Source organism: Bombina bombina, chromosome 1 (assembly GCF_027579735.1).
Source record: "Bombina bombina isolate aBomBom1 chromosome 1, aBomBom1.pri, whole genome shotgun sequence".
In the NCBI taxonomy this organism is placed as follows: domain Eukaryota; kingdom Metazoa; phylum Chordata; class Amphibia; order Anura; family Bombinatoridae; genus Bombina; species Bombina bombina.
Genome location: NC_069499.1, coordinates 633,898,946 through 633,920,617, shown reverse-complemented (window position 1 = coordinate 633,920,617; position 21,672 = coordinate 633,898,946). Strand labels below are relative to the sequence as shown.

The 21,672-nt window shown below is 38.2% G+C and overlaps 1 protein-coding gene across 2 annotated transcripts in view; it reads right to left on the bottom strand.

Moving 5' to 3' along the window:
- LOC128645799 (diacylglycerol O-acyltransferase 2) overlaps positions 1–21,672 on the bottom strand; it is a 71,766-nt gene that overhangs the window by 38,190 nt on the left and 11,904 nt on the right. For both annotated transcript variants that reach the window (XM_053699045.1, XM_053699046.1), the window contains one exon: positions 18,777–18,905. In XM_053699045.1, the coding sequence (XP_053555020.1) occupies positions 18,777–18,905 (129 nt within the window). The remainder of the gene's footprint in view (positions 1–18,776; positions 18,906–21,672) is intronic.

Genomic DNA, 21,672 nt, shown 5'->3' with positions numbered 1-21,672 from the left:
TAACCCTCAGTTTGCTCGTGCCTTTGAATTCAGTTGTCTACAGCCTTCCAAGCCTGTGTGCCAGGCCTACTTAAAAAATATTTACACCAATCATATTTGTTGTGACAGTATTCTAATAATTAAAAATTAAAATTTTTGGTAATAGTTGCTGTGATTTGAATCGTCAGTTTGCTGGTGCCATTGAAACGCACTTTCCTGCTGCCTTGCAGCCTGCTGTGAGCCAGGCCCCCACCTAGCCAATTGTTGTCAGCAATCATATTTCTGTTAACAGTATTGCAAAAATTGTCAATCATCACTGTTTAGACTGTCAGTAATCAGTCTCCTAGTGTCCTTGAATTGCATCTCCCTCCTGCCTGCCATCCTTTTGTGCCAGGCCGTCTTGCCAACTATTTACACCAATCCTAATTTTTTGTCACAGTATAGTTACTAATTATAATTAAAAAAATCTTTATTGTTGATGATCTTAACCCTCAGTTTGCTCGTGCCTTTGAATTCAGTTGTCTACAGCCTTCCAAGCCTGTGTGCCAGGCCTACTTAAAAAATATTTACACCAATCATATTTGTTGTGACAGTATTCTAATAATTAAAAATTAAAATTTTTGGTAATAGTTGCTGTGATTTGAATCGTCAGTTTGCTGGTGCCATTGAAACGCACTTTCCTGCTGCCTTGCAGCCTGCTGTGAGCCAGGCCCCCACCTAGCCAATTGTTGTCAGCAATCATATTTCTGTTAACAGGATTGCAAAAATTGTCAATCATCACTGTTTAGACTGTCAGTAATCAGTCTCCTAGTGTCCTTGAATTGCATCTCCCTCCTGCCTGCCATCCTTTTGTGCCAGGCCGTCTTGCCAACTATTTACACCAATCTTAATTTTTTGTCACAGTATAGTTACTAATTAAAATTAAAAAAATCTTTATTGTTGATGATCTTAACCCTCAGTTTGCTCGTGCCTTTGAATTGCAGTTTTCTACAGCCTTCCAAGCCTGTGTGCCAGGCCTACTTAAAAAATATTTACACCAATCATATTTGTTGTTACAGTATTCTAATAATTAAAAATTAAAATTTTTGGTAATAGTTGCTGTGATTTGAATCGTCAGTTTGCTGGTGCCATTGAAACGCACTTTCTTGCTGCCTTGCAGCCTGCTGTGAGCCAGGCCCCCACCTAGCCAATTGTTGTCAGCAATCATATTTCTGTTAACAGTATTGCAAAAATTGTCAATCATCACTGTTTAGACTGTCAGTAATCAGTCTCCTAGTGTCCTTGAATTGCATCTCCCTCCTGCCTGCCATCCTTTTGTGCCAGGCCGTCTTGCCAACTATTTACACCAATCCTAATTTTTTGTCACAGTATAGTTACTAATTATAATTAAAAAAATCTTTATTGTTGATGATCTTAACCCTCAGTTTGCTCGTGCCTTTGAATTCAGTTGTCTACAGCCTTCCAAGCCTGTGTGCCAGGCCTACTTAAAAAATATTTACACCAATCATATTTGTTGTGACAGTATTCTAATAATTAAAAATTAAAATTTTTGGTAATAGTTGCTGTGATTTGAATCGTCAGTTTGCTGGTGCCATTGAAACGCACTTTCCTGCTGCCTTGCAGCCTGCTGTGAGCCAGGCCCCCACCTAGCCAATTGTTGTCAGCAATCATATTTCTGTTAACAGTATTGCAAAAATTGTCAATCATCACTGTTTAGACTGTCAGTAATCAGTCTCCTAGTGTCCTTGAATTGCATCTCCCTCCTGCCTGCCATCCTTTTGTGCCAGGCCGTCTTGCCAACTATTTACACCAATCTTAATTTTTTGTCACAGTATAGTTACTAATTAAAATTAAAAAAATCTTTATTGTTGATGATCTTAACCCTCAGTTTGCTCGTGCCTTTGAATTGCACTTTTCTACAGCCTTCCAAGCCTGTGTGCCAGGCCTACTTAAAAAATATTTACACCAATCATATTTGTTGCCACCACTTGGTGTTGTAACAGGTATGAAAATGCAAAGAACAGTACTACATAATACAACCTACTTACCATGGGTCCCAGAACATATGTTTGGTTGTTATATTTTGTAAGGGTAATCATGCAGGCCATATAGACCTCCACCGATAGGGTGAGTATGAGTAACAGCTATTAAAATGCGAAGGACATTACTAATTAACACAACATAGTTACCATAGGTCGCAGACCAAGAGCAGATGTCTTATTATTATATTTTGTATGGGTAATCATCCAGGCCGTATAGACCTCACCAAATAGGGGGAGTTACAGAGATTAAAGTGCTAAGAATGGTAGTACTTAAAACACAACCTCGTTAAAATAGGTAGCAGACCACATGTCTTATTATTATAATTTTTCAGGGTAATCTGGCAGGCCATATAGAACTCCCACGATAGGGGGGGGGGGGGAAACAGGGATTAAAGTGCTAAGAAAAGTACTAATTGACACAAGCTAGTTGGGTCCAAGAACGCATGTTTGATTATTAGAATTTATTAGGGTAATTATATATCTAACAAATATATCTATTTCTCTTCTATCGATTCTATCTAACTATCAATCTATGTATATCTATCCTATCTATCACTATCAATCTATCTTCTGTCCGGGATGTTTTGAGACAGCCACTTTGGGAATGTTAGTTGATTTAGACCCATTATGGCTTAAAAGCAGACTCTGCATCAACTATGTAATTTTCCATGGGAGTTTTGCCAGGGATCCCCCTTCAGCATGCAACAGTCCAGGTGTTAGGACCCTTGAAACAACTTTTCCATCACTATTGTGGCCAGAAAGAGTCCTTGTAGGTTTTAAAGTTCGCCTGCCTATTGAATTCAATGGCGGTTCGCGCGTTCGCGGACAATACCGGAAGTTTGAGTCCGCGGTTCGCGAACCGAAAATTTTAGGTTCGCGACATCACTAATGTTCAGGTGATATTTTCTAGTCAGCTTTTTACAGCTATGCTGCATCACTTTCAAGTGTTTCAACACTTGGGTATCATGTCCCTTTAATAAGATTTTTAATACATGCTTTCATTATTATTTTTATGCTGCTCATTCAGTACATTTCTCTTTTAACAGCTAATTTTATTGAACACTATACTGTAATTAAAGGGACACTGAACCCAATTTTTTTATTTTGTGATTCAAATAGAGCATGCAATTTTTTTTTAACCTTTTTATTTATATCCAACAAAAAGGATAAAATTGGAATGACAGGAATGTATAAAGTGAATAACATAGATTTTTCCTGTTGCAGCAGGCAGAAACAAATAATTGTTTGGTATATATAAACCCAGCGTTTCAATAACAAAAATTACTCTAGCAGCTCTTAGCAATAATAAATTAAAACAACAAGTATATGTCCATTCCTGTATTATTACATGACACACACAATCTGTTGGAATTGTTTCCCCCCCCAATTTTAAACAAAACAGTAACACAGGACAGAACTGACCAAAACAACAACAACAACAAAGAAGGAAGAAGAAAAAAAGGGGGGATAGGAGAGGGAACGAAGGGGGAAAGGGGGAGAAGGGGGAGGATGTACGGATACAGTGAGTGGGGAAAAAAAATATATGGAGACGGAAAATTACCATACACCCAAAAGAACCAGTTCTAAGTTTCTGAATGGATAGATTAAATGGTCAATTTCATTGGTCGGAAAGGTTTTAATGAAAAGTGACCATTTCAGAAAAAACTTACTTATGTCTTGAACATCATTTAAATTTGTATCAATCTGTTCTAGAATACACTGTTTCTTCAAACAGTTTTTGATCTCTGGTATACTGGGAATCGTACTCTCTTTCCATTAGAGCATGTAATTTTAAGCAACTTTCTAATTTACTCCTATAATCTATTTTTCTTCATTCTCTTGGTATCTTAATTTGAAAAGCAAGAATGTAAGTTTTGATGCTGGCCCATTTTTGGTGAACAACCTGGGTTGTTCTTGCTGATTGGTGGATAAATTCACCCACCAATAAACAAGGGCTGTCCAGGCTCTGAACCAAAAAATGGCTGACTCTTTAGCTTAGATGCCTTCTTTTTCAAATAAAGATAGCAAGAGAATGAAGAAAAATTGATAATAGGAGTAAATTAGAAAGTTGCTTAAATTTGCTTGCTCTATCTGAATAACGAAAGAAAATATTTGGATTCAGTGCCTCTTTAATATATGTGTACTTCACATACAGAAATTCATCAGTTGTAATGAAGATACGCTATAACTTACTTTTTAATAAAGATATGAAATTCAAATAACCCGCACTCTGCTGACAACTTTAAAAGTCATTTTTTTTCTGTGAGCTAATGTTTCAAACCGTTAGCTCACAGAAAAATTGAACCAGACTTAATTTCCTAGGCTATTTAAAGAGTAAGTAAACATATTGTGTTGCTATAGAATAACATATCAGCCAAGTCTTGGGGGCCTATTTAACAAAGGTCTGTCGGACCTAATCCGACAGTGCGGATCAGGTCCGACAGACCTCGCTGAATGCGGAGAGCAAAACTCTTTCTGTATTCAGCATTGCACCAGCAGCTCTTGTGAGCTGCTGGTGCAACGCCGCCCCCTGCAGATTTGCGGCCAATCAGCCACCAGCAGGGGGTGTCAATCAACCCGATTGGGTTGAATTGCAGCAATGTTTGTCCTCCTGCTCAGAGCAGGCGGACAGGTTATGGAGCAGCGGTCTTTAGACCGCTGCTTCATAACTGGTGTTTCTGGTGAGGCTGAAGACTCGCCAGAAACACGGGTCCTCAAGCTCCATCCGGAGCTTGATAAATGGGCCCCTTTATGTTTTTTTGAGAAGTCAGCACGGTGCTTCTTCGTGTACTGAGAATTAGAAATTTCTAAATTTTCAAAGCTAAATTACACAAATAGAGGGCAAAATAAATAATGCAATCATATTGCAAAGTTGTTTTATTACACAAAAATAAACAATTATATATAACAATCTCAAGGTGTTTACTATCCATTTAAAACAGCATAAGAAAAAAGTAGTATTTTCAAAACTGATACATCTAATAATAGAAAGTAACAATATGAAAAGTATATGCTCTCATGTATACAAATGCTACCAATGTAGCTTAGACTCGAATTCAAAACTGCTTCCTACCTACATTCTCTTTGATTTGGTTTTAAGTTCCTTAGAGGGACACTACAGTAAAAATGAACTTTTTAATGATTCAGATAGAGCATGCATGCAGTTTTAAGATACTTTCAAATTTACTTCCATTATCAAATGATGTACAGTATTTTTATATGTACACCTGATGAGGAACCAGCTTCTACTGAGCATGTGCAAGAGAAAAGTGTATACGTTTATGAGTCTGTGATTGTCTTGCTATTATGCTCTTTTTGTTCATACCATTCTACTGTATGTAATGGTCCTTAAAGATAGATCTCTAGTGGTCAGTTAAGGGGCAGTGTAATGTTAGTTACTAAAGAGAACAGAGCAGGAGCCTTGTCAAATCCTTCTCTATTCAATAAAAACAGTTTAGAATGTGTTTAGTATAAAGTTAGGATCTACAACAATATATCTTTTGCATCACTCACAGATACTGCCAAATGAGAAAGATGGGAAGCAAACTGAAAATACTGATCCCTGTTTCCTTGAGTAAAATAGATAAATGGGTATTTTTATTTGTTGGAAGAGGTAGTTTAAAATTGTATTGACATTTTTAAATGAATGTTCCTGTGATATAAAAAAAATAAACAATGTTTTCAGTCATGTGGGGGCCTGTCTCTGCTCATAAATATATGTGTTGTTTCTCTTAGCAGTATCAATGCTGCAGTGTGCAGGGCCACAAAGCTTGATATATTTGTTTTAGTTTACCATATTTCATGTACATAATATTTAACCTTTTTAATTACTGGGCTATTTTTATTTCTTTCATTTCCCTCTAACAAAGGCTCCTTTTAACCAAATTAAATCTAAACAAAACACATTAGTAAACTAGTGTACATTTTTGGGTTTCTTATTATGTAATGTAGACAAATGCTTATCAGCAATTCCTGTCACAGTGGTAAATGTGGTCAAGTGATAACATACAATCTACTACCAGCAATCTTACATTTTATTTCTGGACAATGAATGATTAAGCTTTTTTTAAAATCGATATGACACCCAACATTTTTCTTTTATGATTCAGATAGACCATGCAACTTTATATTTTACTTCTATAATCAATTTTTCTTTGTTGTCTTAGTATCTTTTGTTAAAAAGCAAGAATGTATGCTTAGGAGCCGGCCCATTTCTAAAGCACTATGGGGGGTAGTTATCAACGTGTCTACTTTACCTGCCTTCGACGGTTCAATACGCCCGCCTAAGCTCGCCTACCATCGCCGCCACGGACCTGCAAAATTTTGCCTAAGTTATCAATAAAGCTGTCAAAAAGCAGTGCACCAAGTACGGGGCGATGAGCAGCGGACTGTGAGAGTTATCACTCATCCGATCTCGCTGCTCTTCGGCTTTTTCCCAGCTTTATTGCTAGCCTGTCACTAAGCACCCACACTAACTACACTGTTCTACCCCCTATACGGGCACCCCCGGAGCCCCCCGCAACTCAATAAAGTTATTAACCCCTAAACCGCTGCTCCCGGTCCCCGCCGCAACTCTTATAAATGTATTAACCCCTAAACCGCCGCTCCCAGACACCGCCGCCACCTACATTATACCTATTAACCCCTATCCTGCCCCCCCTATACCGCCGCCACCTATAATAACCCTATTAACCCCTATCCTGCGGATCCCGGACCTCGCTGCAACTAAATAAATAGTTTAACCCCTAAACCGCTGCTCCCAGACCCCGCCGCAACCCATATTAAATATATTAACCCCTAATCTGCCCCCCCACACCGTCGCCACCTATAATAAGTTTATTAACCCCTATCCTGCCCCCCCTACACCGTCGCCACCTATAATAAATTTATTAACCCCTATCCTGCCCCCCCTACACCGCCGCCACTGTAATAAAATTATTAACCCCTAAACCTAAGTCTAACACTAACCCTAACACCCCCTAACTTAAATATGAATTAATATTTAATATTAATATTATATAAATACTATTTCTCTTATTAACTAACTTAATCCTATTTAAAACTAAATACTTACCTTTAAAATAAACCCTAATATAGCTACAATATAAATAATAATTATATTGTAGCTATTTTAGGATTTATTTTTATTTTGCTGGCAACTTTCAATTTATTTTAACTAGGTACAATAGCTATTAAATAGTTATTAACTATTTAATAGCTACCTAGCTAAAATAAAGAGAAATTTACCTGTAAAATAAAAACTAACCTAAGTTACAATTACACTTAACACTACACTATACTTAAATAAATTAATCCTATTTAAAACTAAATACTTACCTGTAAAATAAACCCTAAGATAGCTACAATATAAATAATAATTATATTGTAGCTATTTTAGGATTTATATTTATTTTACAGGTAACTTTGTATTTATTTTAGCTGGTTAGAATAGTTATTAAATAGTTATTAACTATTTAATAACCACCTAGCTAAAAGAAATACAAAATTACCTGTAAAATAAAGCCTAACCTAAGTTACAATTAAACCTAACACTACACTATCATTAAATTAATTAAATAAATTAGTTACAAATAACTACAATTAAATTAAATTAAATAAACTAACTAAAGTACAAAAAATAAAAAAAGTTACAAACATTCAAAACATATTACAACAATTTTAAGCTACTTACACCTAATCTAAGCCCCCTAATAAAATAACAAAGCCCCCAAAATAAAAAAAAATGCCCTACCCTATTCTAAATTAAAAAGTTCAAAGCTCTTTTACCTTACCAGCCCTTGGCTGATCGGAACAGCCAATAGAATGCGAGCTCAATCTGATTGGCTGATTGGATCAGCCAATCGGATTGAACTTCAATCTGATTGACTGATTCACTCAGCCAATCAGATTTTTCCTACCTTAATTCCGATTGGCTGATAGAATCCTATCAGCCAATCGGAATTGAAGGGACGCCATCTTGGATGACGTCCCTTAAAGGAATATCCATTCGTCGTTAGTCGTAGGGAAGAAGAGGATGGATCCGCGTCGGCTCGTCTGAAGATGGCGTCGCCTGGATGATGACTTCTGCCGCTCCGGATCTCCTCTTCGGTTCCATCGGTGGGTCGGCTGGCTGAAGACGACTCAAGGTAGGATGATCTTCAGGGGGGTAGGGTTTATTTAAGGGGGGTTTGGGTTAGATTAGGGGTATGTGGGTGGTGGGTTTTAATGTGGGGGGGTTGTATTTTTCTTTTACAGGCAAAAGAGCAGAATTCTTTGGGGCATGCCCCGCAAAAGGCCCTTTTAAGGGCTGGTAAGGTAAAAGAGCTTTGAACTTTTTAATTTAGAATAGGGTAGGGCATTTTTTTTATTTTGGGGGGCTTTGTTATTTTATTAGGGGGCTTAGCTTCGGTGTAAGTAGCTTAAAATTGTTGTAATATGTTTTAAATGTTTGTAACTTTTTTTTGTAACTTAGCTTTTTTTATTTTTTGTACTTTAGTTAGTTTATTTAATTTAATTTAATTGTAGTTATTTGTAACTAATTTATTTAATTAATTTAATGATAGTGTAGTGTTAGGTTTAATTGTAACTTAGGTTAGGATTTATTTTACAGGTAATTTTGTATTTCTTTTAGCTAGGTAGTTATTAAATAGTTAATAACTATTCTAACTAGCTAAAATAAATACAAAGTTACCTGTAAAATAAAAATAAATCCTAAAATAGCTACAATATAATTATTATTTATATTGTAGCTATATTAGGGTTTATTTTAAAGGTAAGTATTTAGTTTTAAATAGGATTAATTTATTTAATAAGATAAATATTATTTAGATTTATTTAATTAATATTCAAGTTAGGGGGGTGTTAGGGTTAGTGTTAGACTTAGGTTTAGGGGTTAATAATTTTATTACAGTGGCGGTGTAGTGGGGGCAGGATAGGGGTTAAAAAATTTATTATAGGTGGCGACGGTGTAGGGGGAGCGGGATAGGGGTTAATAAACTTATTATAGGTGGCGACGGTGTAGGGGGGGCAGATTAGGGGTTAATAAGTTTAATATAGGTTGCGGCGGGGTCCGGGAGCGGTGGTTTAGGGGTTAAACTATTTATTTAGTTGCGGCGAGGTCCGGGATCCGCAGGATAGGGGTTAATAACTTTATTATAGGTGGCGACGGTATAGGGGGGGAGGATAGGGGTTAATAGGTATAAAGTAGGTGGCGGCGGGGTCTGGGAGCGACGGTTTAGGGGTTAACATATTTAGTATAGCTTGCGGTGGGCTCCGGGAGCGGCGGTTTAGGGGTTAACATATTTATTTAGTTGTGGTGGGCTCCGGGAGCGGCGGTTTAGGGGGTAATACATTTATTTAGTTGCGGCGGTGTAGGGGGGGGCAGATTAGGGGTGTTTAGACTCGGGGTACATGTTAGGGTGTTAGGTGTAGACAGCTCCCATAGGAAGCAATGGGATGTCGGGCAGCAGCGAACATGAACTTTCGCTATGGTGAGACTCCCATTGATTCCTATGGGATCCGCCGCCTCCAGGGCGACGGTTTGAAAACCAGGTACGCTGGGCCGGAAAAGTGCCGAGCGTACCTGCTAGTTTTTTGATAACTAGCAAAAGTAGTCAGATAGTGCCGCACTTGTGTGCGGAACATCTGGAGTGACGTAAGAATCGATATGTGTCGGACTGAGTCCGGTGGATCGAAGCTTACGTCACAAAATTCTACTTTTGCCGGTATCTAGGGCTTGATAACTAAGGCGAATCAGCCTCGCCACAAATACGCTGCGGAATTCCAGCGTATTTGAGGTAGACGGCTTGATAACTAGGCCTCTATATAGCAGCAATTTTGCAAGATTGTTATCCATTTGCAAGAGTACATGATGGCAGCACAATTTCCTCCCATGTAGTGCTCCGGATGCCTAATTAGGTATCTGTGATAGCTAAGCCTATCTGCCCAGCCGTGACTATGGGGAGAGTGTAGGCATAAAGGGGTTAATAGCACTCAGCCTCTGGTTCCCTTATACCTTTACCTCTACAAAGACCTAAAGGGACACCAAATTAACCACCAAAACCTGATTACACAGTGCCAAATTACAAAAACAGAAGGCATACAAAAGAACAAGAATAAATGCAAAAATACAGTTCTTTAAAATAAAATGGGACATAAATTAAGCACAATACCTACACTTTGCGCATATTACCAAGTTTCCAATAGGTATGTGGGAACTTCCTTCTGATGTTTTCTCATATGATGTCCCAGATAAGTTTTGAATAATATTTCTGTTACATTCAATTATATCTCAGTCTCCCTTTGTCTTGTCAAGACCACAGCCCTTTTTTTTTAAAAAAAAAAAGTGGTGAGCCCTGTTCTGGCTATGTGGTCTAGGACTTGGTGTAAATGTACCAAGTGTTCCTCCCAAGTCTTGCTGAACATTGCATTATCATCTAAGTAGGATACAGCAAACTCCCCATGGGGTAGGCATCAAATGTGGTTACTATATTTAGTCTCCTATAATCTGCACAGAAACAAGTTGATTTATCTTTCTCGGGTACTAGCACCACAGTGGAGGCACAAGGACTCTTGTATTTAGTAATGACTCCCAGCTTTAGCATGTCTTCTATCTCTATCTGAATATGTGCCCAGACTTCAGGGGACACCTTGTATGCAACTTTCTTTCCTTTGCTTAGCAGGGAGCTGTGGATTGAATGCTGCAATCTGCAAAGACCCCTGCCCCTTTGCTTCACTGACCAAATCTACTAGTAGGCCACTCACTAGCCCTTCTATTGGTAAGCTACACACACTCAGTACCTGTTTCTCTGAGTCATGGTAAGTTTTTAAAATATTAATGTAGTACCGTCTCTGATGGTTACATCTCATGTCTAGGGCCACTACATATGTAGTAGGGCCCATCCTTTGTAAAATAGGGAATGGACTCTCCATGCAGCCTGTGATTTATTTTGTCCTAGCGGGAATCAGGACCATCACCCTCTGACCTACCTTGTAGATCCAGTCCCTGCCATTGCGGTTAGACCAGTATTTCTGCTTAGTCTGTGCAACCATTAGATTATCTTGCACCAGTCCAGTCAGGGTCTGCATTTTGTCTCGGAACTTTAAGACATACTCTACAACTGAAGTCTGTGGTGTGCACAGTTTCATCCCCCCCCCCCGACTATATCTAAGGGCCCCCTCACTCTGCGTCCGTACAGTAATTTAAATGGCATGAAGCCTATGGACGCCTGGGGGACCACTCTATAACCAAATATTTAGATGGGGTAGGAACTTTTCCCAATCCCTGTCCTGTGATTCTACAAAGGTCTTAATCATTTGCTTAGGGGTCCCATTAAATCTCTCACACAGCCCATTGGTTTGGGGGTGGTATGAGTTGGCTACCAGATAAAGGGACAGTCAACACTAAAATTGTTATTGTTTAAAGAGTTAGCTAACGCCTTTACTACCCATTCTCCAACTTTGCACAAACAACATTGTTATATTAATATACTTTATAACATTCAATCCTCTAAATTGCTGCCTGTTTCTAAGCCACTAAAGACAGCCTCTTAATCACATGCTTTTCACAACAGGAGACTGCTAGTTCATGTGGGCCATATAGATAATATTGTGCTCACACCCGTGGGTTCTGTACAACACAGCTAAAATGCAAGTCAATAGATAATAAATAAAAAGTCATGTGACCATGGGGCTGTCAAAATAGGCTTAGATACAAAGTAATCACAGAGGTTAAAAGTATATTAATATAGTCATGTTGGCTGTACAAAACTGGGGAATTGGTAATAAAGGGATTATCTATCTTTTAAAACAATAAAAATATTTGAGTGGCCCTTAACATTTTTACAGAGGCTTTGCATGAAATTGGACATAAAATGGTTACCTTGGTCTATAAGCATCTCTTTAGGAAAACCTGCACTGCAGAATATATTTAGCAGGGCATCAGCTACTTTGTCTGTAATTGGGCACTGAGTTCTGTCTTTGGGAAATTACACAAAAACATGTAATTTCTTTTAGTACTAAGATTACCTTGCCCGGCAATACAAATAGCACTAACAAACTCTAGATATCTCCACCGCTACCAACCAGTTTGTGATGGCTAAGCCTATCCACCCAGACGTGACTATGGGGAGAGTGTTGACATGAAGGGGTTAATAGGACTCGGCCCCTGGTTCCTTTACACCTTTATATCTACAAGGAACTAAAGGGACACCAAATTAACCCCCAAATCCTGCCTACACCACCCCAGATTAACAATGCTGCCATCCACCAAGAGTTTTCAATAAGGGTGTCTTGGAAACCCAATAACTCACACAACTAACAATTAGGTAATGTGACTTTTTTTAAAGTATTTTTATTGAGATCACATAACTTATCAACATAAACAAGCTTACAGGACAGTTATGGACATAAGCATTTGTCTACACATTGGTATGGCTGTCAGATAAAGTCCATTATTCATACCCAAATTCCAACATGTGGTACAGAGTTTTTCAACAGTACACCTTTAGTAAAGTATAACATAAAAAGAGAATAAACATTTTTTAACCTAAGCACATCTGATTGAGAGTAGTTATACTGTATATTTAATTTCTGACCTCATTTGTATTTATAACTTGTATTTATGACATATTATTTCCCAAACCAGTAGGTGGTCACTTTTAGACCAAGAACATAAAAAATATGGAAATTTGGGAATAGTACTATCTAGATCAAGGGGGTAGGGGATATATATGTACAGAAGCAAAGTATGGATTGATTTTTATGGTGTCCGGTGAATTGATCGTAGAGTCCCTACTATAGTCTAACAGTTAACCGTTCCATTTAGTTGCTTCGAAAACAAATTATATGTAATAGTGGGTAAGGGATGTGAGTCATAGGATACATTTACCAGTGTTTAACAAGTGAACTAAGGGGGGGGGGGGGGCGGAGCCATTAGTAAAAATTAATTGGAATGGTAAGGAAGATGGGGGTGATTAAATAATAATAAATATGTGAGTCAGGTTATATACCATCTAAGAGACATCTGTTCAGTAGTAGAACAAGCTATGACCCCCCTAAACTATGTGACAACGTATAATAAATAATATAATAATATAATAAAATAGTATATAATATGCCATGAGACACAGCTTATATCGACTAATATTTAACTATCCCCTTTCATCATTGAAATAGCGAAAGTTCACATTGTAAAGGTCACAGTGGACACTCTCTTTTATTGTTATATATGTGTATCCCAAAAATAAAGATCACTCTCACACATATAGGAGAATAGATGAGTTCTGCACTACACTCATGTCTATTGCTAAGCTTTGAGTCCCACTTAGTGGTAAGAGTTGAGATTCACGCAGAGCCTCCAAATAATTCACTACTAGGACTATCACACTGGGGAAGGGTAGAATGTATAAGAATGTAATCACAGCAATACTTTAGGGTTGTCACATAATTTTATAATGAGATAGTGGTATCATGTCCAAGCATATATATTAACATAACGGATATAACTATGATATAATGATATAATGATATAACTATGAACGTGCTCAAATTATATGGGTAGCCTGATGAATATTTAAGCCCCTGTCTTATATCCCAACATACTCTAAACATTCCAATGAAACTTTGAAAAGAACAACCGGTTGTGACAGACTAGTTCCTTATAATAAATACACTTTTAGTAAGTTCTATAACTGTCTAATACGATACTTTAAACATAACATATATACTGAGCTCACGGTAAGGAATAAGCATTTTTACTATATTTACACTCTCAAACTAAAGATACTTTCACATGAACCAAAAGATGAAGTCTCTATGTGGGACTTAGCATTCTACCCCACTCCATCTTTTCTTGCAGCTTGTTTCAACGGAGTTGTGTAGGGTTTCTTCCGTTGCATAGCAGTGATGTAGGTTGCCATCCAGAATTGCAGATTAGAGTCCCCTGCTGTCTGGGAGTAATATGCTGGTAATAAGGCCACTGCCACACATCTCTTCTCTCCATGTGGATCCTGGACAGTTTCTTCCGTATTCATCAGCCTTACAGGCACTAGCCACTTTCCGGTCAAGAAGTTAGGGCCCCTCAGCTCCGACCGTGACAAAACACATGGAGACGCCACATTGCATTGTGGCTCACCTTCTGCCCCAGCCAAATCTCCGATCCGGTAGACCAGGCAATCTGAGGCCCGTACCCAGGGATCGGCCGCATCCTACAAGGTCAGGTCAGACCATGTATATTTAATGCGCCCAACATTTTGCTTCTGTTTTGTGGAATCCAAAGCACTTCCTGAGGTGGTGGTAAAGAGGCTTTAGTCTGCAACTTCTCATTCTGAGTTGTCGGTAGGAGGTTGTGAATATTTCTGAGTATTGTCACTTCAAAATTATCAAAGATGACTTGCAGGTTTTGCAAAAGTTCCTCCATGTGTAAAGTTGTGGAGCTTTGAGTATTCACTTCTGGATCAGTATATAACTTAGCTTGAAAGATTGATGCGTGGCAGCTCAAACTTCTGCGGCTAGCAACACCCATCTAGCCCTTTAGGCCTCACCACAAGACAGCTTAGTCGGCGGCTGAGAGTTGTATTGTAACATCGTGGTCAGGATAAATGTGAACCGATAGTGTCCCTGTATTCTTCAGTAGTTTTGGCAATGTGGAGATTGTAGATAAACAGAGATATTAGCTCTTAAATTTAGTAAATAATCAGTAGCTCTTCAAAACTACGTCTTACTGCTTCAGTGTGGAGCTCCGCCCCCTAGGTAACGTGACTTTAACCTTATCTCTACAGAGTGTGAATTCAGATATTAGAGTCCAAAGACAGAATTAGATTATTATATGTTTAATAACAAAAGACAAATAAAGATTACACAGTAACATATTACAAAAACAGAAGACATACACAAGAACAAGTATAAATGCAAAGATACAGTTCTTTAAAATAAAATGGGACATAAAATAAGCACAATACCTACACTTTAAACATGTTTCCAATAGGTATGTGGGAACTTCCTTCAGATGTTTTCTCATATGATGTCCCAGACAAGTTCTGAATAATGTTTCTGTACTTTGTCTTGTCAAGACCACAGCCTTTTTTTGTAAAATACGACCCTCTAATCACTCCTTGCAAGTCCTTAACCCATTTTACCAAGGAATGGCAGGCACCAGGAGGTGGGGGGAGGGAAGGGTGGGTCTTTAGATCAATGCATTCTGTAGTAAATACAGATGTTACAAAAAGAAAGAACAGTTCAGATTAACCCTGGCAATGCTGAGACACCGTACCACGTCTGCTGGGTGGCTATTCCAGTTATAAACTACTCCTCATGAGTGTATTATGACAGTATCTCTTCATCAAAGAATATCATGGGAATTAAACAAATTCGATAATAGAAATTTATATTTAAAATGGTATGCTCTGTCTAAATCCCAAAAGAAAATTTTTGGGTTTTATATCCCTTTAAGCAGATGTGCGAGTGTGTGTGTGTCACAAATGGGTAGGGAAAAAAACAGGGACTATCTAATTAACCTTTTCCTATGGGCAACAGAGATATATATTCAGTTCTTTATACTGTCTATCCTGTAGATTCTTGCAAATTAATTATTCTTTTTGAAGATATGCAGCAAAGTCATTGATCCCAAAAGTGCAACAGAAAAAATAGCCTGGATCATGGGACTGCAGCACTATGGTGCAGTGTTAGTTTATGTTGCAGAGATTAGTGCTACTCCTTACATTCAGCATACTATTTGTCCTCAAGCAGGGTACCAAACTATTTTGCTCTTTCTTGGCATAGTTTTAAAATTCATTTGACCCTGATGCTTTATTTAATGAAATGGCATAAACATTTAAATAATAATAAGTAACCTAAAAATGATATATTAAGTAATATTACACAGTTTGTGTCTCTAAAAACCTTTCAGGATTATAGGGCCATTTATGAAACAATCAACAATTTGAAATTCCGAGATGAAGATAGACACTTGGGGCCGATTTATCAATGTCCGACAGACATTGCTGAATACCGACAGCATACGCTGTCTGCATTTAACATTGCACAAGCAGTTCACCAGAACTGCTTGTGCAATGCCGTCCCCTGCAGATTTGCGGCCAGGGGGTGTCAATCAACCTGATCGTATAGGATCAGGCGAATTGCAGACTGCTGCCTCAGAGGTAGCTGACCAGTTGTGGAGCAGCGCTCTTCAGACCGCTGCTTCATAAATGCTGTTTCCGGCGAGTTTAAAGCCCTTAGGAGCTACCATCTTTCAAGCAACCCACTCTAGCTAAAATGTATTGAAAATAAAAGACCACCAATTGAATTATAAGTTTGAAACCATGCTTAAGATGATTGACCTAAGAATTTAGATCACGTTTGCCATTTTATATTAATCTTTTTATCTTACATTCAGGAGTTGCTGGGTATTACAAAGATTGTAGCTTGCGTTATCTTTTTAGAGGAAATACTTTTATTTCTGTGCATATTTCAGAAATTTGGATTTCATTAACTTGCTCCAAGTTTGATTATTTTTATTGGCACTCACTTTGTACTCTCCTGTGTCCTCGTCTAGTGCCCATTTACAAATCTCTGCATCTTACATTATCTAAGTAGAATATTATACAGCGTCATATTTGCGATTTGATATCATATCATTGCACACTAGTCATTAGATTCACCAAATGGCATAGACACACTGGTATAGGCTCTATATATATGCTTAATATTGTTTTGTCTGATGGATGTAAGCCTGACTCTCTGTTGTTTCCTATGGTAATAACAACATCAGAAATGATAATTGTAAAAAGCTATCGGATGGAGAAGTTCGTTCCATGATTATACTCATTGAAAACCATTGATAGACACACAGGATAGACATTGATTAGCGCTGCGGAATCTGTTGGCGCTCTACAAATAACATAATATTAATAATAATAATTAGACACTAAGGACTATACATGAAAGAATAGTCTCCCTAAAAACACTTAATGTTTCTATGGAAATGCCAATGTTAGGTTTTTTTCTGTGGGTATGACAACTTAAAAAAACTTTATATTATTTCAGTGGGTGAAACTTGACTTGAAATTAAACCCCAACAGATGGTTGGTGGTTTGATAAATGGGAGGGGGGTAAAAGTTTATGCTTAAAGAAGGGTCCTGCAAGCAATTTGAAAATGTCACTTTTAGCCCTAATATTGTATAATGTTCTGGGCTCAGGGTTTAATGCCCTAGGATGTCCCAAAGAGTGGTCTGCAACCTTTTAAAATAAGGGGTCACATTTCGGGGCAGCAGGATATATGAAGAGGTGCAAATCTTAAAGGTGTAATTATATGGCACAATGCCTTCCCATTCCTATGTTCTATAAATATTGTATTTATTCATTTTACTACAAATCAATGGTATTTTTGTTGTTAAAGGGATAGTAAAGTCCAAATTAAACTGTCATGATTCAAATAGGGTATGTAATTTTAAACAACTTTCTAATTTACTTTTATCATCAAATTTCCTTTGTTCACTTGGTATTCTTAATTGAAAGCTAAACTTAGATAGGCTCATATGCTAATTTTTAAGCCCTTGAAGGACGCCTCTCAATGGAGGCATTTGACAGTTTTTCACAGCTAGAGGGCGTTAGTTCATTTGTTTAATATAGATAACACTGTGCTCATGCACGTGAAGTTATTTAGGGACACGGAACCCAAATTTTTTCTTTCGTGATTAAGATAGAGCCTGCAATTTTAAGCAACTTTCTAATTTACTCCTATTATCAATTTTTCTTCATTCTCTTGGAATCTTTATTTGAAAAGCAAGAATGTAATTTTAGATGCCGGACCATTTTTGGTGAACAACCTGGGTTGTTCTTGCTGATTGGTGGATAAATTCACCCACCAATAAACACGTTCTGTCCAGTGTACTGAACCAAAAATTGTCTGGCTCCTGAGCTTAGATGCCTTCTTTTTCAAATAAAGATAGCAAGAGAACAAAGAAACATTGATAATAGAAGTAAATTAGAAAGTTGCTTAAAATTGCATGCTCTATCTGAATCACAAAAGAAAAAAATGGGTTCAGTGTGCCTTTAAGAGTCAGCACTAATTGCCTGTAATGCAAATCTGTCAAAAGATCTGAGATAAGGAGGCAGTCAGCAGAAGCTTAGATACAAGGTAATTACAGAGATAAAAATTATATTTCTATAACAATGTTGCTTGTGCAAAACTGGCGATAGGTAAAAAAAGGGATTATCTAATAACATTTTTGGTGTTTACTATCCCTTTAAGTGAGTGTGCATGACCCCCATGCAACCCTGGGCTCTGGTTATAAAGTAAATATAAACTTAATTTGTATGGTGTGTGGATCTGAGGGTAGCAAAAAAACATAACACACACACACACACACAAAAATACGGAAAAATACCAGTAAAAAAAGCCACCAAATAATGAGCGCTAAGATGGAGCAGAATCAGGGTGATCCAGGGCTTGGCTGTAAGGTTTTGTGAAACGGAGGCAAAAAAAACAACAATGCATTTTGATTTATATTTTCCTTTAAGTTAGGGCTTTTATCAGTACCAGATGCTTCCATGTCCATCAGTCTTTTTTTAAGAGTAAACAATATTTGCTACTGCAAGTCACCTGGAGGTTAAGATAAAGCTTAATTTCCAAGTGAATCTTGTGGTGCTTGCCAGTTTCAGCAACACTTAAAATCACTCCCCTGTCTTAAATCAGTGATATTCCATATATGAACCAGCTAGACAAGAATGAGAATTCCAGTCTGTCAAATTACTCACCCATTATAAGGAAGGTGAAGATCCATTGGACTATGGAGAAAAGCTGCATGCATTTGTTCAGTTGTTGCTGGGGAAGTATAGAAGCAACAGAGATCTTGTGCAGAATAGATTGAAGGGATAACCTGCTCCCTGTAATACACAACATAAAACTCATAGAATAAATATTCCTGCATGCATCATACTTGCATCGTATGTAAGGGTCACACCACAAAAGTGTAAGAGTGGTAGTCTTGTTCTGATGTTGTCTACAAGTGAAAATGATATAGTAACACATAAGAAGTATTAGCATCTACATGCACATAATGGAAATTTGGCATACCTGTATACTCAGTATCTAAGCATATACCCATCATGCATACATAATAGTACACAAGTGAGAGACTGCAAATATTTTCTCAATACTTGTAATTTATATACAATTCATAGTACAGTAATGTATATACAATAAATAACATAGGAGTGTATGAGAGCAGGATAACACTACTATTGTCCACTTTATACATCTGGATATGTAGGTAATTGTATCCCAGATTGTGAGTAAGAAACTAATATCATTGGTTTTATTTATATATATAATTGATAAAATTCATGGTATAACATTCATTCTACCACAGTCTGCTAATATTAGTGTATGAAGGGGAGGTTGCACGATCTACAATGTACATATGCTATTTATTGTAGTGCGGCGCTTCTTAAAATGGGGGTCACTTAAATATGTTTGGGGGTACACACAAGAATGATAATGTACTGTGTGTGTGTGCATATTTATGAGTGAGTGTAATTTGTGTATGATTTGTGTATGAATATTTTTTTCTGTATATTGCTTAATGTCAGGTAGGGAAGAAGCTAATTTTGTACCTTTTCAAATGTGTGGGCATTGCTCATGGCCACATGTGGGGGAGAAGGAACGTGGAGTTAGACAAAAGAGTCTAACTATTAGTGATTATAGCAAAATCTACGAAAACATAAATTATGCTCACCAGATAATTTCATTTCCTTCTGTACAAGGAGAGTCCACGGCTAAATTCCTTACTGTTGGCAAATACTGAATCTGGCCACCAGGTGGAGGCAAAGACACCCCAGCCAAAGGCTTAAATACCTCTCCCACTTCCCCTATCCCCCAGTCATTCTGCCGAGGAAACAACAGTAGGAGAAATATCAGGGTATAACAGGTACCAGAAGAAAATATAAATTTAGGGGGCCGCCCATCGAAGAACACGGGCAGGGCCGTGGACTCTCCTTGTACAGAAGGAAATAAAATTATCTGGTAAGCATAATTTATCTTTTCTTTCTTAAAACAAGGAGAGTCCACGGATTCATTCCTTACTGTTGAGAAACATATACCCAAGCTCTAGAGGACACTGAATGAAAACGGGAGGGACAAAAAGAGAGATGGACCCTAATCCGAGGGCACCACAGCCTGCAAAACCTCTCCCCCGAAGGCTGCTTCAAACTTGTGAAATTTAGAAAAAGTATGTAAGGAGGACCAGGTAGCCGCCTTACAAATCTGATCCATAGAGGTCTCGTTATTTAAGGCCCAAGAGGAATCCACTGCTCTAGTAGAGTGAGCCGTAATCCTCTGAGGAGATCTATGTCCCGCTGTCTCATAAGCTAAGTGGATAAGACTCCTCAACCAAAAAGATAAGGAAGTCAAAGAGACCTTCTGGCCCTTACGCTTAACGAGAATATGCCACAAACAAGGAAGAAGCTTGTCTAAAATCCTTAGTAGCTTGAAGATAAAACTTCAAGGTACAAACCACGTCCAAATTATGAAGTAAACGTTCCTTCGAAGAAGGAGGATTAGGACACAAAGAAGGGACCACAATCTCTTGATTGATGTTGCAGTCTGACACGACTTTAGGGAGAAAGCCTAACTTAGTACGTAGGACAGCCTTATCCAAATGGAACACCAGATAAGGAGGCTCACATTGCAGGGCGCCAATTTCAGATAATCTAAACGCTGAAGCAATAGCCAGTAGAAAGAGAACTTTCCAGGACAACAACGTAATATCAATTTCATGCATAGGCTCAAACAGAGCCCGTTTCAAAACTTTAAGAACCGAATTCAGACTCCAAGGGGGAGCCGAAGATCTGAACACAGGTCTGATCCTAATCAGAGCCTTAACAAAAGACTGAACATCTGGAAGCTCAGAGAGCCTATTGTGCAGTAAAACAGACAAGGCTGAAATCTGTCCCCTCAGGGAACTGGAAGAAAGACCCTTCTTCAGACCATCCTGGAGAAAAAATAGAATCCTGGCAACCTTAACCTTATGCCAAGGAAATCCACGCTCTTCACACCAGAATAAGTAGGTTCTCCACACCTTATGATAGATGTTACGAGTAACCGGCTTACAATCTTGAATGAGAGTATCAATAACTCTCTCAGAAAACTCTCTCTTGGCTAGGACTAAGCGTTCAATCTCCACGCAGTTAGCCTCAGAGAATCTAGATTTTAATGAACAAAAGGACATTGTTCCAGCAGATACCTGCGACAAGGTAAGTTCCATGGAGGAGAAGATGACATCCTCACTAGGTCCGCGAACCACGTCCTTCACGGCCACCATGGAGCAATCAGTATTACTGACGCCTGCTCCTGCTTGATGCAGGCCACTACCTGAGGAAGGAGTGGTAATGTCGGAAATAGGTAGATTAGATTGAACCTCCAAATCACTGCTAATGCATCTATTAGCTCTGCCTGAGGATCCCTGGACCTCGACCCATATCTGGGTAGTTTGATATTGAGACGAGACGCCATGAGATCTATCTCCGGTGTCCCCCACCTGAAGCATATCTCAGCAAACACTTTGGGATGGAGAGACCATTCCCCCAGATGAAAGGAGTGTCTGCTGAGAAAATCCGCTTCCCACCCGGAATGTGGATCACTGACAGCGAACAG